This window comes from Cyprinodon variegatus, unplaced genomic scaffold (assembly GCF_000732505.1).
Source record: "Cyprinodon variegatus isolate N-32 unplaced genomic scaffold, C_variegatus-1.0 Scaffold28, whole genome shotgun sequence".
Classification (NCBI taxonomy): Eukaryota; Metazoa; Chordata; class Actinopteri; order Cyprinodontiformes; family Cyprinodontidae; genus Cyprinodon; species Cyprinodon variegatus.
Window position 1 is genome coordinate 764,220 of NW_015150481.1, and position 16,515 is coordinate 780,734.

At 38.1% G+C, this 16,515-nt stretch overlaps 1 protein-coding gene across 9 annotated transcripts in view; it reads left to right on the forward strand.

Moving 5' to 3' along the window:
* The first annotated feature begins 361 nt into the window (after positions 1 to 361).
* The window catches only part of kcnc2 (potassium channel, voltage gated Shaw related subfamily C, member 2), a 100,143-nt gene continuing 83,989 nt past the window's right edge, over positions 362 to 16,515 (forward strand). For all 9 annotated transcript variants that reach the window (XR_001481962.1, XR_001481963.1, XM_015397742.1 and 6 more), the window contains exon 1: positions 362 to 1,389. Coding sequence is in view for 7 of the 9 variants with exons in the window: in XM_015397742.1 (XP_015253228.1) it covers positions 835 to 1,389 (555 nt within the window). In the remaining 2 variants the exon portion in view is untranslated. The remainder of the gene's footprint in view (positions 1,390 to 16,515) is intronic.

Here is a 16,515-nt window from a genome sequence, read left to right on the forward strand (position 1 = left end):
AGAAAAGGAGGGCAGGAGGGAAGGAAGGACAAAGTGAAAGGCATAAAAACACCACTGAGGGACAGAAAGACTGCATGACCTCACAGGATAAAGTGTGGCCACAAGAAACAGGATAAAGAAGAAAGGAAAAGTATTAGAAAAATGACAGAACTTTATTTATTTGTGGAAGAATTAAAGTCTCACATCTTCTTTTCAGTCTTAATCAAGAGAGTAAATGTTCAATCATTTTAAAAAATCTGTAAAACTCTGCTTAGTCTTTCAGTTTCTGTGTGGCACCCCAAGGCAAATCTAAGCCAGCCTTTTTATGGCAGCAGGCTTGGTAAGATGAGTGTTGGTGTAGTAGCTGGTGGGCGGTGGTCTTGTCTGCAATTAAATGCATCTAGTCAGATCTTAACGCATCGTGGAGCTGAAGACCTGTTGATTCTGTTCATCCTTTATCGTTTTTTCAAACGAGAAACACGATTTTCTGTGGAAATTTCCCCATCAGGCGTTTCTGCTGAGACTGGCTCAGAAGAAGAAGGGCGCGGATCGGATTCTCTGGAAAACAATCATGTGAGGGAGCGCAAACAGAGAAGAAGGAGCGAATTAGTTTTCAGACAGCCTCTAATGATGCCGTCATCGATTTCAGAGAGGAGTTGCGTTCCTCTTTTTTAGGCGGCGTGCCGGACGCTGAGCGGCTGTGCGTCTTGGAGAGGGCAGGGAGACGCGCAGCATCAGCACCAACATCAGCAGCTCCTCACAGTCTGCCCGGGTTCGGATCATCCACACACACCGACCACCTCCATCTCTGCGTCTCTCCCTAAGATCCCATCAAGTCATGTCTGAAACAGAGCGATGGGCAAGTTCGACGACAACGAGAGGATAATCCTCAACGTCGGGGGCACCAGGCACGAAACCTACAAAAGCACCCTAAAGACCCTGCCGGGGACCCGACTGGCCCTCCTCGCCTCCGATTCGGACATCGACTCCGTCCTGGATCAGCTGCAACAAGTCCCCGGCTTCATCGAGTACAACGCGAGGACCAACGAGTACTTTTTCGACCGCCACCCAGGCGTCTTCGCCTACGTGCTCAACTACTACCGCACCGGGAAGCTCCACTGCCCGGCGGACGTGTGCGGACCGCTGTTCGAAGAGGAGCTCTCTTTCTGGGGCATAGATGAGACGGATGTGGAGCCCTGCTGCTGGATGACCTACCGGCAGCACCGGGACGCGGAGGAGGCGTTGGACGTATTCGAGCTCAACGTGGACAACGGGGAGGAGGACGACGAGATTGGGAAGAGGCTGGGGATCGAGGACCTGGCCGCGGAGGGGAATGTCAGCCTGTGGAGGAAGTGGCAGCCTGTGATCTGGAACCTGTTCGAGGATCCCTATTCATCCAGGGCGGCGCGGGTAAGGGCGCACCGCCGCGTAATAGTCCAATCTTTATTTTTAATTCCTGCAGAAAAAAACAACAACTTTTGTTTACTTTGAAAAAGAGCATTTAAAATGTTTGCATATTCTAATTTAACAAATCATTTCCCTTATTTGAATAAGCAATCTGGGTGCCACAGTGCCGGGGTGAATATTTAAAGGACAGTACATGTGCCAAACGCGTGCAGGAACTCCACACTTGTTGATCATTTTCATTTCAGCACTTTGCGTGGACGCGTAGGCCGTTCGGCTTTATAAAGCCCGTATTTGCTCATAGCAGCTCTCAAAAGTTCATATATATATATATATTTCATATCTTCATTAACTCCCACTGAAGCGCAAAAACGCACAGAGGCGATCCAAGATGGATGCGGCCGAAGGCGTTGCTCGATTTGGAAAGCTCGCTTCCAGGTAAACCGTTTCAAAAAGAGTGTATTAAAATGTAATTTCTTAAAATAACCCCATTTATAAAAAGGAAAACTAATACAATAAAAAGTATTTCAGCCATTTAGCCACCAGGTTAAAAAAAACAAACATATCAGGCAAAAATAAACAGAATTTCTGGAAATAATTTTAGTTATAATCCTATCTAACTAAGCATGACCTTCATCCTTCATGAAAAAAGTACCACCTTTATTTTTAAAAGAAAGCCGAATAACCAATACTAGATGAAAAGGTTCCTTTTCATTTCCATCTGATTACTCCATTCAAAACCTCAAATATGAGCAGCTAATCAAAATTATTAAAGATAGTTATTGATATCCTGAGTGGGTTACAAAACATTTCAATGGTTCTTGTTCTTTGAGTTGTTTCTATTCATTCTTCTATATTTGTTTACAGCTAATAGAAAACAATAACCTTAAAGGTATAGTGGAGGATGTTCTTTTTCCAGGTGGATCATCAAAATAATTGGTCCTCCTAATTGTTTATCATTCTGGTGATATGTTTATGTAAGGCCATCCTACATGCTTGTCTCCATTTTCACTTACCTTTGGTGAGTCTGACATAGTGGAAACATTTCAAATCTTCTTTTGGAAAGTAAGCAAACTGCAACTTTTACACAGAGTGTGCACGAGGAGAAATGGGTTTGTGCATGCTCTCGCACGAGTTTTAATAGACGTTCCCTCTCGGGAGCAGGCACAGGGTTGTGCATGTGCATTTATTATTTTTTTTAGGCAAAGTCTTTTCAAAAATTCACGAAAATCCTCCACTATACCTTTAATAATTTCTTCAGAAAATTTAAACCTCCCTTAGGTCTAATACATTTTTTTTTGTGCTCCATATTAAATTCTCTGAATAAACTTTTTAGGGCATTTTTTTCATGGGACATTTGTCCAGTTGATAAAAAAAAGTTAAAAGTTAATTTCAAAAAGTATTCACAGAGAGCTTTGCTTAAACTTATTGATGGAAAGGAATGGAGCTAGAAATATTTGTAAAGCAAAGCACATCGAAATGTTTGTGGGAGATTCACAGGTTGGAGAATGGGAGTTTGTGTTTTAAAAAGCATTTCTATAACCTTACCTCCTCAAAATTCATAGACACTGATTTAGTTTCAACAGAACTAAATATTTACAAACTGCAATGAAAAACTTTTAAAATACTCACATTAGTATAACAGAATTTAATTTAAAAAGCAATTATAATTTGTTTAGAATTTTAAACTTTTAAACTGTCTTTACCATTGCAATGTTAGGGAGGATCTGGGAAGTTAAATACAAAAAAAAAAGCAAAAACATTCTTTGTGTGCATTCCTAAAAAGTGTGAATGTTAAATGAAAGCATGTGTCCACTCAAAGCCCAATTTGTATATTGGGGGAAAAACTTTTTTTCTGGTTGCAAAATTTATGGCACTGCCTTTGACACACTGACAAATAGATAAAAGGAAGTAATTTTTAACATCACAGTTTTCTTGTTGCAACTTCTCTTGTTTTGAATGTTTCAGCAGAGCAGTTACTTTCTGGCACATGCACACTGCAATGGCCAAAATCTTTGGGAAAAATCTTTTAATATATTTTTATGTGGCATTTGCTACTGCTAACAAAAAGGTAGAATTTACTCTTTATAATTTAGTTAATTGGTTAAAGGAAAAGTCAAGTCATATACAAACTTCTGAAAGCACTTTAAGTATGAAATTATTCCATATTTTTCAATAAATGATAAGTGTTTTTAATTAAGAGTAATTTCATTTAAATGGGCTTTACCGGAGACATCCATGTTTGTCAAAGAGCACTACTGCCACCTACCGGTTTGTGACGTCACGGTGCGGTATCAGCTGATGATCAAGTCCAAGTGCTGTATCTGGTGTTTGTCACAACACGCCATTATCCATGATGGTGACAACCAGTGCACTATGTGAAGCAGAGAGTGACGGAATAATGACGTGTTTTTTCTCTGGCCAGAATTTCAATACAAAATTCTCCCTCTTCAAGTTGGCAATCCAACGACGAACCTGTGTTGGATCATGAATTGGAAAGGTGAAATAAGTAATTTTATTAATTTTATTTTTACCCGATGTCTTACAAGATCAAACTGCCATGCACATGGGCATTGTCAGTTTTAACTCTCGCAAATTTCAATGGTGAAGTCCTCTCGAAATCCTCTCGAAATCTTCAATAATTATTGTTGATTGCAGATGTTTCCAGTAGCTCACATTGATTTTGCTTTCAAAGCGGGGAGAATAGCGCTAGGCTTTCCATAGAGTGACGTCACTGCCGGAAGATGTCAGGAGTGAGGTGTTACTATGTTGTGTCAAACATGGCCATTCCCAGACTCAGTGATCGTAACGAAAAACATTGTTCTAATTTTTTTACTGATTATTGCTAAATTCATTAAATTACCGTGAACGTATTAGTTTTAGATATTATTCCTTACTGACCGGACTTTTCCTTTAAGCAAAAATGTAAAGGTATTTTTAAATGATTTGATGGACTGCATTTTCCATCCTCCAAAACTATTTCTACATTGTATGGTTGCTATTTAGAAGATAATTATGCATGCGTTAATATCTGTCATTATTAAGACTTTGGTAGAGTAAACTGAGAGGAAACTATTTTGTGTGTCTCAAAGACGGGTCTAATTGGAAACAGCACTGCGCACAGATGGCTGGTATGATCTTTTTTTTTTTCGAGAACAGGCAGGCAGCGGAGAGGCAAAAAGAAATTTTTTTTGTGGAAATTAATAAAAAAAAAAAATTCATGCCATACAGCCCATATGATGACTAAACACAGCAGAGTAGCCTCTGGCATCTGGACCATTCAAAACTTTTCAACCAAGCAAGATTATTGATTATTCAGTATCTGAAAGCAATGTCATTTCGATATATCATTTTTGTTGACACTCTAATGCACAAAACAGTTTTTTGTGTTTTAGTAGTCAAGAATTTTATTTATTTGATGTTATAAATTAAACACCATATTACAGTTTTTAACAAATCAAAAGAAAAAAAAATAGTTTGACAGCAGATGTCTTCTCAATAACCAAAAAGACTCCAAGCAAGCGTTTAGTTCATCAGGCAGGGCAAAAAAGAATATATGGCACAAACAAAAATATATACGTTCAATTATGTTTACATAGGAAAGATTCTTTCTCTTTATCTTCTGTTACTGTAGTGACGCTTGCCAATTGTGAACTCCAGACATTTTTGCCAGGAACTTTGCTCCTTTGAATATGTAAGCATAGACTTCACCTGCAATCCTTTGTTACATTTCATAAATCAGACTGCGAGTGGTAAGTAATCCATGCACATCCCCCTCCTAGTATTTTGCTAATTCTGTTGGTAAGCATACTACACATTCTACATAATAAAAAGTGCAAAATTCTGAATGGATTACATCTGCTGTTTCAATTTATGCATAGTCACTCTCAATTTAGGCTATGCCCAGCGGAACAGCCTTTGCCATGCTACCAAGTTTGCAAATATACGCTTTTTTTACGAGCAAGCCTTTTTGCATTAGGCTCTAAGTCTACCAATGTCAGTGCGGACTTGCTCGGTCAGGTCCTTTGACATGTAATGCCTTGAATTGTTTCTCCCCCACATATGTTCATGAGTTGATCAAACTGTCCTTTATCATGCCAGTGCTTATGACTCTGATCATTCTTACAAACAGTGTGGCCTGAGCTGGTTAAAAGCAGAGCAGCAGAAAAGGCTTTGGATTCATGCACTGTGATTACATAACTCCTCCTCTTCACTGTCTACAGGTGGTGCCACAAAAAAAGACTATGAGGTTGATGTTTGAACAAAGAAAGCAGTATGGTTGGTTTACATAAGAAGAAGAGGCAGCAAACACTATGTCACTCTATACTATTTTTGGAAAAGCTATATTTTTTCCAATCATTACAGTTGAAAAGCTGTAATGCAGTATACAAAAGTCAATACCTTTGTTGAATGTTTATCTGTCTTACAGTTTGATCGATCAGAGGAATCTGCGTGGTCTCAGATTCCCAGGTCATGCAACCATACTTGGAGTTTCATGAAGGATTATTGCGTTGTTGTGTTTTCCCTCTTTCCAGTTCCAAAATCTAACCCATTATACAGTATGTATATATTTTAATGAAAATGTAGGGAATTTAAATTGCACTACTATTATTTATTAGTGGTAATGATAACTTCATATCTTACATCAGGATAAACTGAATGTTAAAGAATACAAATCCAGAGTTACAGTACATCACTTTAAAATGGTTGTAGAGGGAAAAAATATATGTATATTTTTTGTTTTTTGTTTTTTACAAAGAAAGTCTAGTCAGCTTGAAATATTATTATATTTTTAAGCTAGAGATAATCCAATCTAGTTCAATCTCATTTAAAGTATTTGGTCTCTAATGGTCAGTTTATAACCATTATTTTGTCTACAAAATACCCCAAAATAAAGTCAAATGAATCATTTCTAGGTACAGGAGGTTTTCTATGTTTTTCTAACCCTTTGTCAGCTCCATAAACAAACAACAACTCAAATCTTTACCCCAAAAATAAGATTTTTTTTTTTTTTTTTTTACAGACAGAACTTTTAGAAATGGGCTTGTTTTCTTTAGTCAGATGATTTCATGTTTTAAAATGCCAAAAAAAGCTTTAACAATTGATTCTTTAACAATATTTAATTGAGGGGGACCTGGTAGCATTGTAAGCTTGTTAATTATTTGACCTGTTAAACCCAGAGGGTTGTTGTACTAATTTCTGCCAGAAGATCAGAATCTGGAACAGCTCCATAGTTATCAGGTCCAATTGGTCCAATAATGAACCAATTATTTTGATGATCCATCTGGAAAAAGAACATCCTCCACTATATCTTTAATGCAAACCTTTGGTACTGTACGTCTGCAATGGTAACATGTTACAGTGTTGCTTTGCACTTTGTGTAATATTTCAGATGGATGTCTGTCTGATGTATTTCTGATAAAACAAAGTACATTTTTATTTTTTAGCATGGCTCTCACTTATCTGCTTCCCGTTGTAGCTTTAAATTAGAAGTTTTTTTTTGCTTGTTTGTTTTGGGTTTTTTTTACCGACAGGCATGAACACTCGTAAACTGTGATTCCAAACCTTTTTTTTAATTGTGTGAAGTTTATAAATGTAGTTGTCATTTCTCTGGTAATTCGGTCTTAAATACATCTACTTTTCGCTATTGGAAAAAATGATGAAGCGTCAAACTTTTACAGCTTTAAAAAGATAAAATAACCACAGGAAGTGCGCGTTGACAAACTTTATGTGGTTTTGAATGCAAACTAAACGAAACTGTGGTATACCTAAAAGCTGGCATATAGTCACTATAAGCAATATAATACCTGTGTGTCTCTTTGCATTGTCATTCTGCTCCATAGCAAAGCCAAAATTGTATATTTTAAATGATATCCAACCCAATCCAAATAAAGTAACGCTAATAATAATATCCACCATTTTCTTTAGTCATTATTTGGCATTTTCCCTCTCGTCATTTACTGTACTGATTAACAGTTAGCAGGGATTTAAAGCTGAAAGGTAAATATTGGGGTTGGTTTCAGCAGGACTTTATGGTGTACAATGCTTGCTGTCAGTGAACAACATAATCATGTTCTTTGATGAACACATACACAAAACGCTTCATGTTTGACTAAGGCAAACATGACTTAATGAAAGCTTGTGCTTGAGTTAAAGAACCCCCTCAGGACCCTGAACACGCTCTCTGACAAGGTGCTGTGGTAGAGTAATATGGGGTTATACTCAATATGAACAACTTATTGATGGTGTGTCATTAAAACATCGGTGGGGCCTAATTTTGCTTATAGTTATTTATCATAATTGGAAAGCCCTTTCAAAGACATCTATGGTCTAATTTTAAGCTAAGCTAGACCCCTAATAGAATGTATTTCTTTAATCAGGCAAGAGGTTTTTTAATTTTCATGGTTGATTAATTTTTTTTGTGATTACTGAGAATTAAAGGCAGATTTCTACTGTATATTAAACAATTCAAGCTTATTTCTTGCACCTAAACTAGTATTCTGTTTTTACTGTACCAAGCTTTCTGTTCTACTGTGTTAGAGATTGATGGTGTCCCAGAAAGGTCATAAGAGAAAATTTCAAGAAATGTTGATAACTTAAATAGAGTTCAAAAGATATTGTTTGGGAAAACCTCAAATCCTAATTTCTTTGTTTGATATACAAACATTGCAAGGGTTTAACACACCACAAATGGCATTAAAAAAATCTATTTTTTCATTATTTTAAATTTCAACTGACATGTTATTCAAGTAGAGTCAAAATCTAAAACATTGTGAAATAACTAATTCAGGCACTAATGAAAGCTGTGAATCAGATGCTTACTGTTGTTTATGCAGGGCTTCTAATTCACTTCCTTCTGAGCGTTTTATTGTTCCCCTACTTTTCCACTTCTATTCTAACCCTAGAGGCTTGAGTGTCTGAGACCGTGATATAGACAGTTTTTACTAAAGCCTTAAAGCAGGAAGTGATTTTTGGGATTTCTATTTTCAAGAGAAGAGGAATTAATAAAACAAATTAAGGTGACTTTTTCAAAGGGGAAAACGGAAAAAAACAAAACCAAAAGTTTTGATATTTTTCTTTGACTTCTTGTGATCTAAGCAATTCTGTTATTTCATCTGCTGGGTGACATTTGTCTATTGCATTTTGCACATTGTATGGTCTCTTAATCTGGGATTAGAATAACATTTTATACAAATTAAACATGCCAATAATTTAGGAGATGGATTACTTTGTTTTTTGTTTTGTGCATCAAACTAACAATAAATAACAGAAATTCTGTTCACCCTCTCCCCAAAGTCAGTACTTTGTAGAACCACATTTTTCTTCCTCTTATTTTCTTCTTAAATGAGCTGCTGCACAAAATCCCCAATTCCTATTTTTGATGCGCTACGAACGGTATGCATTGACACTGCTAACGCGCCACTCTAGAGTCCAGGTAAACCTTGACTAGTGGTTGTAACCAAACCATGTTCTGCTTCCAGGTTAGGTTTCAGGGTTCTGGGTTGCGTTCACAAAGCTAATATCTTTGTTGGAATCCAGCATGGTTTTCAGGAGGCATACACAGCCATAGGCAAATCTCTCTTGCAGTGGTGAAGCCAGGAAAAAAAAGCCATGAATGAATAGGCCCAAAAATTTGACTCATATTTGTGTGTTTGTTTAACAGTATAGCTCCACCCTGCTCTCTTTGGCACATTTGTTGGTGCTTGAGGAGGATGGATTTGTGTATTCAGCGTTGGCCTAGTGGCTTAGAGCAGTGTGCTTGGGCTCTGAGAGGTTGCAAGTACTCGGTTAGATCCCCATAGCCTGCACTCTGGGTTCCTGAGCAAAACCCTTAACCCAACGCTGTTCCCCAGGCGCCGCACAATGGCAGCTCACTGATCCCCAAGGGGATGGGTTAAATGCAGAGAGTGGAGAGTGAATTTCCCTATTGTGGGACAATAAAGGGATTTACATGAATTTTTTTTTTTTATTATGGTACTCCTACTTCTCCACACATTTGTTCCAGGCTTGTCTTTGCGGCTCCCCTTTGTTCATGATGTGAAGCCATTTTCTGAATGGTGTTACAGCCGCTGGGGCTTATTAAAAATGGTGTGCTTATGCTGACACTGTTTCTTCATACGTGCACATTGTTTAACAAATTTTGCGACTTTTAAATAGTCATTTCCGATACTGATATTGCAGCTTAGAGTATTGACCGATATGTATACTAACCTGACACAATATCAGCATGAATCATACTTACATTTCTTGCTTATTTTATAGTGTGGAGTGATGGAAAAGGGTTGGTCAACAGGCAACAATAGTCAACAATATCTGGCATGAGAACAACTCATCCATTTTTTTATCCACCAAAGAGTTACATGAACTTGGAAGTGAAGTGTTTCTATGAGCTTTCAAATATCTGAGATTTTAGAGGCAGGCCAATATATTTTGCTATCAATTTGTTGTCTGATATCGGCCCGATTTCCGATATCAATGTCGGATCCGGACATTTCTACCTTCAAGGAAACTGGTTCAACTTTTTAGTTGCTTTAAATCAATGTGGGTGCATGCATGTGCAGATGCTAATTTTCAGGGAAGGAGTTATAATTTCTATGTATGTTTTATCTTTTTTCACTTCAACAACTTAGACTATATTTGTCAGATTTATCCCCTAAAAATGATCAAAAAGCATTTAAAGTACAGGTACAAGACAGGTAAATACTCTGTATGGCATTACACAGACAATAGCCTAATAGGTTGTATCATATCGTATGGCTGTATCTCTTTCTTCTCTGGTTCTGTTCTATTATTATAATCATCTTCTCCTTTCAAACCCATTAATGCTGCTTTCTTTGACCTTCACAGTCTTCAAATGATCAATTTTTGGATTGCGTGAATCAGATGCAACATTTGAGCTTAGTCGTGTTTCTGACTGTTTTCAGATTTTGCCTGTCTATGTATGTGTCTCCATGTGTTAATCTGTTTGTTTGTCCCTCTCGTATCTCTGTAGTTGGCCTTTTCTGGATCTGGATGGTAACAAAAAAACAAAAAACAAACAACAAGCAAGAAATATAACACCCACCTTCCTCATTCTCATATCTGCCCTTTGTAGCAGAATTGATGCCTGACTTGAAATCCTCCCCTTAAACAAAGACAAAACATCCTTCACCCTCACCCACCCACCTACACACTCACCCCCCCAACCCTCATCCCATGATCCCATCTGAGACTGCAGCTTGCTTTCTGCCACTTAAGAGGTTAAAAACTCAAACCGTCTGGGTGCTGTCTGCTGCATGCCTGAAGATACCAAAGCCAGGCTGCACGCTCAGCCTCCCCTGTTGTCATGGCAACATCATCACTCATCACCACAGCCTGTTTTCATTGATATCCGGCCTGTCCGTGAAACCGATTTCAGGAACCTGCTCGAGCGAAACCCTGATTGCCCAGTGAGGCCTGCTGTGCTGGCCTGTTAGTTTTGGATCAGTGATGCAGCAAAAACAAAAGAGATCAAATGTCACCAAGATAACTAATCCACTTGTGCGTTTCGTGTTATTGCTTTCCTTTTGCTAATAGGGGTGATACGTAGTAACCTCACATTCTGAGCCTCAATTATGGTATCCACAGGTGTACGTCAGGCGACAGGTGCGACTCAGCGAAGGCTGGCCGTGTGCTTCGGCGGATCGTCTGAGGCCAGCGAAAGGGAAATGCAGCAAACAGCAGTTCAGGTCTTTCTGAGTAAATAGACTCTGACGGATAAACAGCAGCAGAGTTGATGCTGAGCAGGAGAACAGGGCAAATGGCTGCCCGAGCGTGGGCGTTGACGGCACACCGCCGGGCATGTTTGGGACCACTGCCAGTCATGCTAATGTGATCCGCCAATCACAGGCCTGCTTGGCTTCACTTTTACTGTAGAGGCTCTGTCTGCAGTTGTTCTGGGGAGACAAAGAAATTACCTTCAAAAATTTTAAATATTAATTTGGTGTCAGTTATTTTAGTAATCCTGGTGGTGTATTTCTTGCTAACCTCCCATAACTAGTGGTTTGTACTCATCAAGTCCCCAATGCAGTCCATAATATAAATTACTGTGCTCATATAGCTACAGAGCTAACTGACCGCCTGATGGTCAAACGTTTCAACATATTGTAATGTTGGATCCTCAAACTTCTGTGTGTTTTATTAAGATTTTATGCCATAAATACAGAGGGGGTGTATGTAGGAGAAGGAAAAAGGATGTAGTCATAACTTTTAAAGATAAAAAGAAGCACTCTAAAAAGTGTTCCCTACGTTTTCTTATCAACTGGAGAAAAGTGTCCCCTCTTTCAAAAGTCTGAGGCCCTCCAAGAGCCACTGGATTTATGACTATCATGGTTATGACTTTTCCTTTTTAAGTAGAGTTTGAAAACTTTTTTAGTTTTGTTTTTTCAAATGTTTTTTTATTCACATTTTATTTAAAATTGTTTTGTTGATCTATGACATAAAACCCAGATAAATTACACAAAAGATGTAGGGTTATGGTGTGATAAATATTTCTCGTTTGGCATAGTTATAAAGAAATAAAACGTATAGAGCTTTAAAGCTTTGAAGAAAATATATTTTCCAGTATTAATTAATATAAAAAAAGGAACAATTGAGGAAATATTTTACAGAAAAAATATTTTTGGTCTGTTATTGCTTGATGCATATTAAGGCTGATAACATTCTGGATTCATGTCATGAATAAAATAACAGGCATCAAGATCGACAGTGGATGTCTAGAGCAGCATTAAGAGTAGATCAAACAGACAAACCTTGACCAGGAGGTTTGTTGTAAAAAAAAATTGAAGCTTGATTCAGAAGTGAACAGACATTCAGTAAGACCTACTAAGGTTTGTGAGTTTCCTCTGAGAATATTAATGGAGAACAATAGAGAAAGTCAGAAGTGGTTGGTGTTCAAAACTCCTGGATTTTAGAGGCACAAGTTAGGATGTTTTATTGGAAAGTTCATAATGCAACCGTTGAAAATCACACTGAAGCATTGCACTTTTTATGGGTTCTCTTGGTTTGCATTAGAAAACAAGACCCCTTCCCAACAGGTTGAGGACATCTGGTCTCTATGTACAGCTCCATCTTCAGTAAATGCCATAAGTCATGTAGTTTTTTATTTCTAACACATTAGAGGAAAGTAGAATAATACGCATAAACTTACACAGGGGTCAGCAGTGTATTTAGCCAATGTCGTACCAAATTGTGTTTCATCAGGAACATTTAATCGAAAAGAAGCAAACTGAGCTCGACTGAAGAGACCTTAAACACCTCATCCGTGTTTATTTCAGCAAACTTTCCAACAGAACAGTCTCTTATCTCTACTGACTGTCTCAGATTTTAACCCATAATCTGGTATTCTACACTGATATAACATTTAGGTCCAGTAAGGGGGGCATTTCAGTCAGGTTTTATTTATCTGGATACAAAATGTTTACACGGTTCACAGTAGCTTTGTTTCCATTGATTGATCAAATTTCATAGATTGCAATTATGAAAATAAATGTGATTAATGAAAACACTGGTATTTTGAAAAAAAACAAACATGTTATGTTACAAACAAAAACAACTCTGTTTTATCTGTTTTGCTCTTTTATCTGACTGGCTTACTTACATGTTGCTCTCCATTATTTACTTTTCTGATTTTCGCACTGGTGACATCATCAATCCAGTGTGATGTGTCACCAGACAAGCAGCGGTGGGGAGACAGAGACCACGCACCTTGCCAGCTAGGGGTTAGACATGGCTTTTTTTTTGCCAATGGGAAGGGAACCAAATGCCGATTGTTAGCGGGTCGACCTACGTTTGAAAAACACAGAGGGGAAGAGGCTTTATTTAATTTAAAAATAGATTAGCAAAATATCAACATTCAGATGGATTTTTAATGGAAATGCAACTACTGATGAATGGCCACCACTAGAAAACACAATTTTTTTCCTTTTTTCCTTTCTTTAATTGACCAATTTTGATAGGTTCTTATTAGACCCAGATATAGAGCAACTGGTGCAGGTTTGCCAACAAGGTGTAGATGCAGATCTGTAGAGACTACATAAGCCCCATTTACACTACCCTCTGAAATCAGACCCGTGCCAAGTTCGGACGGAGCTTGGATCAGCTAACCATGCAGAGCTTGCTTACACATCATGCTAGGACGGTTCCTCCCCTCTTAGTAACAATCTACGGTACTACTGCTCTCGAGAGGTAAACAAACAAATCAACACGGCTGAGCCTGTAACATTCAGGAAGTTTGGTTATAATTGTGATAGTTCGTTGTTTGAGGAGAGTCAGGGCAAAGAAGGCAGCCTTTGGTGAATTTACTTGACAGAGTCAGCTTTTTGGGGGGTAAATACGGCAAACAATAGCCTAATTAGGGGTGACAGGCGCACGAAACAACAACAGATGTTGTAGTTCATCACAGTGCTAAGCAGAATGATCACTGGAAACAGTGTGGCAAGGTAGGGAAGCTCTGTTTTTATGAATGTCTGAATTTTTTTTGATTACGGAGGCTGACTAGAAGGAGATAATGACACCATCTGCTCATTAGCTCTTTGTTATCTGAGAACTGAGCCTCAACTGAACCGCGCCGATCCCTACTGATGAACTAGTACCTGTTTAGTAGGGTTCGGTTGTGTCTGGCAAGGTCCGGTTCAGTTGTGTGTGCCATTTACACTCAACAGTTATCTCGGTTACCGTGCTCAGACAGATATAGGCACAGTTCCAAAAGGTTATTTTAAATGGGGCAATAAACATACTGTAGATCTGGCTTCAGGAGGGCTACAAATGTGAGGTTGCTTTGAGACTGAAGATGAGGAACGTAGGCCTTTGGTCAGCATGTTAAATCTACATGTTATAAGACAAGTTGAAGAAGACTGAATGACAGAAGAGTTGTGCTGATGTGCATACAAAACGAAAGACATCAAGAGGCCTGTTGGATAGTTAATGAGGGTGACTTTTTCAGTATGCATGGCTGGACCATTAACCTACCTCACACTTCCGCTGCTTGCTATTAACAGCATCCCATCAGGCCCGGCTCACTCCGTCTGTCTGTCTGTTTTCTTCCTTCACACACAGCCGCATGCTTCCAACCAGAATGACGAATGCTCTCTTTCTCTCTCTTCCTCCCGCGTGAAAGGACTTTTTTAATTATTAGGCAGCAGATTAAAGTGCCAGATTCAGCATGAGCAATGATGCTTCAAATCTGAGGCCTTAAACTGGAGCTTAGTGACTGATTCCTTCCCTTTGTCAGGTCTTTGTACCAGTCCTAGATTATTCATAAGGCAATTAGGAATCCAGTTTAAAAGAATGATGATGATGATGATTTTTTTTAAAAATCACATTTGTTTCAATATGAGTAATTTAAAAGTAAAAATTGCATATATTCTTCTACATTTTGAGAAATTAACAAGTGGTAGATTGTTGGTAAAGGCTGCTCAGGGAAGTTCTTCTTTTGTTGAAGTTGATGCTGCAAAGAAAAAAAAAGTAGTTTGCGCTTCCCCTCCAACGTTTACCAGCATGATATGCATTTGAGTATGAATGAATGATTTTGCAGCATGAACTGAAAAGTGCATGTTTGACCTTTGCTGCGATGTTCAGCAGTGCCCCTCGTTGTCCTTTTAAAAGATTCTGCAGAGGGTTAATTCATCACAGCATCTCGTATGAGTGCTGGATATTTTAAGTCCGCTGCCGCCCACTTGGGCCTCTCTTCCTGTTGCTGTCAAGAGGAGTGTGGTTGAGATAAAAAGCAGAAGTGCAAAAAAATCTACAATTATCATATTGACCCTGTGGATTTGTGTCCAAAGGTTACATGGGTCATATAATTGTCTTTGCACTCAGTTCTTATCACTTTGAAGTTTCAAATCAACAAACACATTTAACCAACAGACCAAAAATAATACGAGTGAATGGAAATGCAGTTTTGAAATGAGTGAAATGATCAAGGGGGGATAGCTGTCAACACAACCTGGGCATATGTGCTAATGTTGAAAGTGCACTAATCCCCGCCTCCACCACTATGAAGGATGATCAGTCCAAGAACACTAAAATAATGAAACACATCTAAAGCACAGCACACCATTTCTTGCCTAAGTTCGAGTCAGTTATATAGTTTAGAGCAATAATCAACTATAATCAAATACATGCAAGCAAAGCAACTGAATTACTTAAGAATACAAGTAATTTTGGAGGGACCAAAATCAACTTTACCACAAATGACATGCCTTGATCGTAACTCTAGCCATAACCTTTTATATTGTTTATACACTTAAAACCTCTGTTTTGATGGAATTAATGCGATTTAGAAAATATGCTTGTGCCATGTTTTCTTCCTGTTGACATTATTGTTGTCTGTTATTATCTCCTGTAATCCTTGTTGAAATCTGCTAGATCTGAATCATTAAAGTGTGGAGAAAAAAGTCTAAACAAAATCTATTAGAGAGGTGAAATACTTTTTAATGGATCATCCTGAAATATAGTAATTTAGGGCTTTAGTTCCTAAAACAATATTAGCCTCTTATTAATTATATTAAATATTATTTACCATTATATACCAAAAAAATGCCCAAAAGAAGAAGATGCACTTCAGTAATGGATTGTAAATGGTAAATAAAATGTCTTTGTAACAGTGACAGCACAAGTGTTAAAGGTCTGCTGCCTCTGTTGTCTCAGCCCTGCAGCTAAATGTTTAGGCTTGGTGCTGAATAATTAATGAAGATCCATTCACTCTAAAGCATTCAACACTTCTCAAGGACAGTGCATTGATTAGTGTTTCTCTTTCCTTCCCCACATCCTGAAACTATTTACAATAAAAAGGGCCAAATTTTCAATTGTGGCTTAGTTAGCCAACAGTTGCTGAGGTTTTCTTTACATTGGGATAGTCTATGGTCGCGTAACATTGTTGAGTAACAGAAAACTATGGAAAACCTTCTGACAGGTTTGTGTCAGTGGAAGGTTTCTTTGCCTCTACCATCAGTTTCAGTTGTGCTCATCTGCATGACCAGAGAGAAATCATCACGCAGAGGTTATGCCTTGACTATATAAACTTATTCCTGCATATCAAAAGTTTGTGATTCTATCTATCTATCTATCTATCTATCTATCTATCTATCTATCTATCTATCTATCTATCTATCT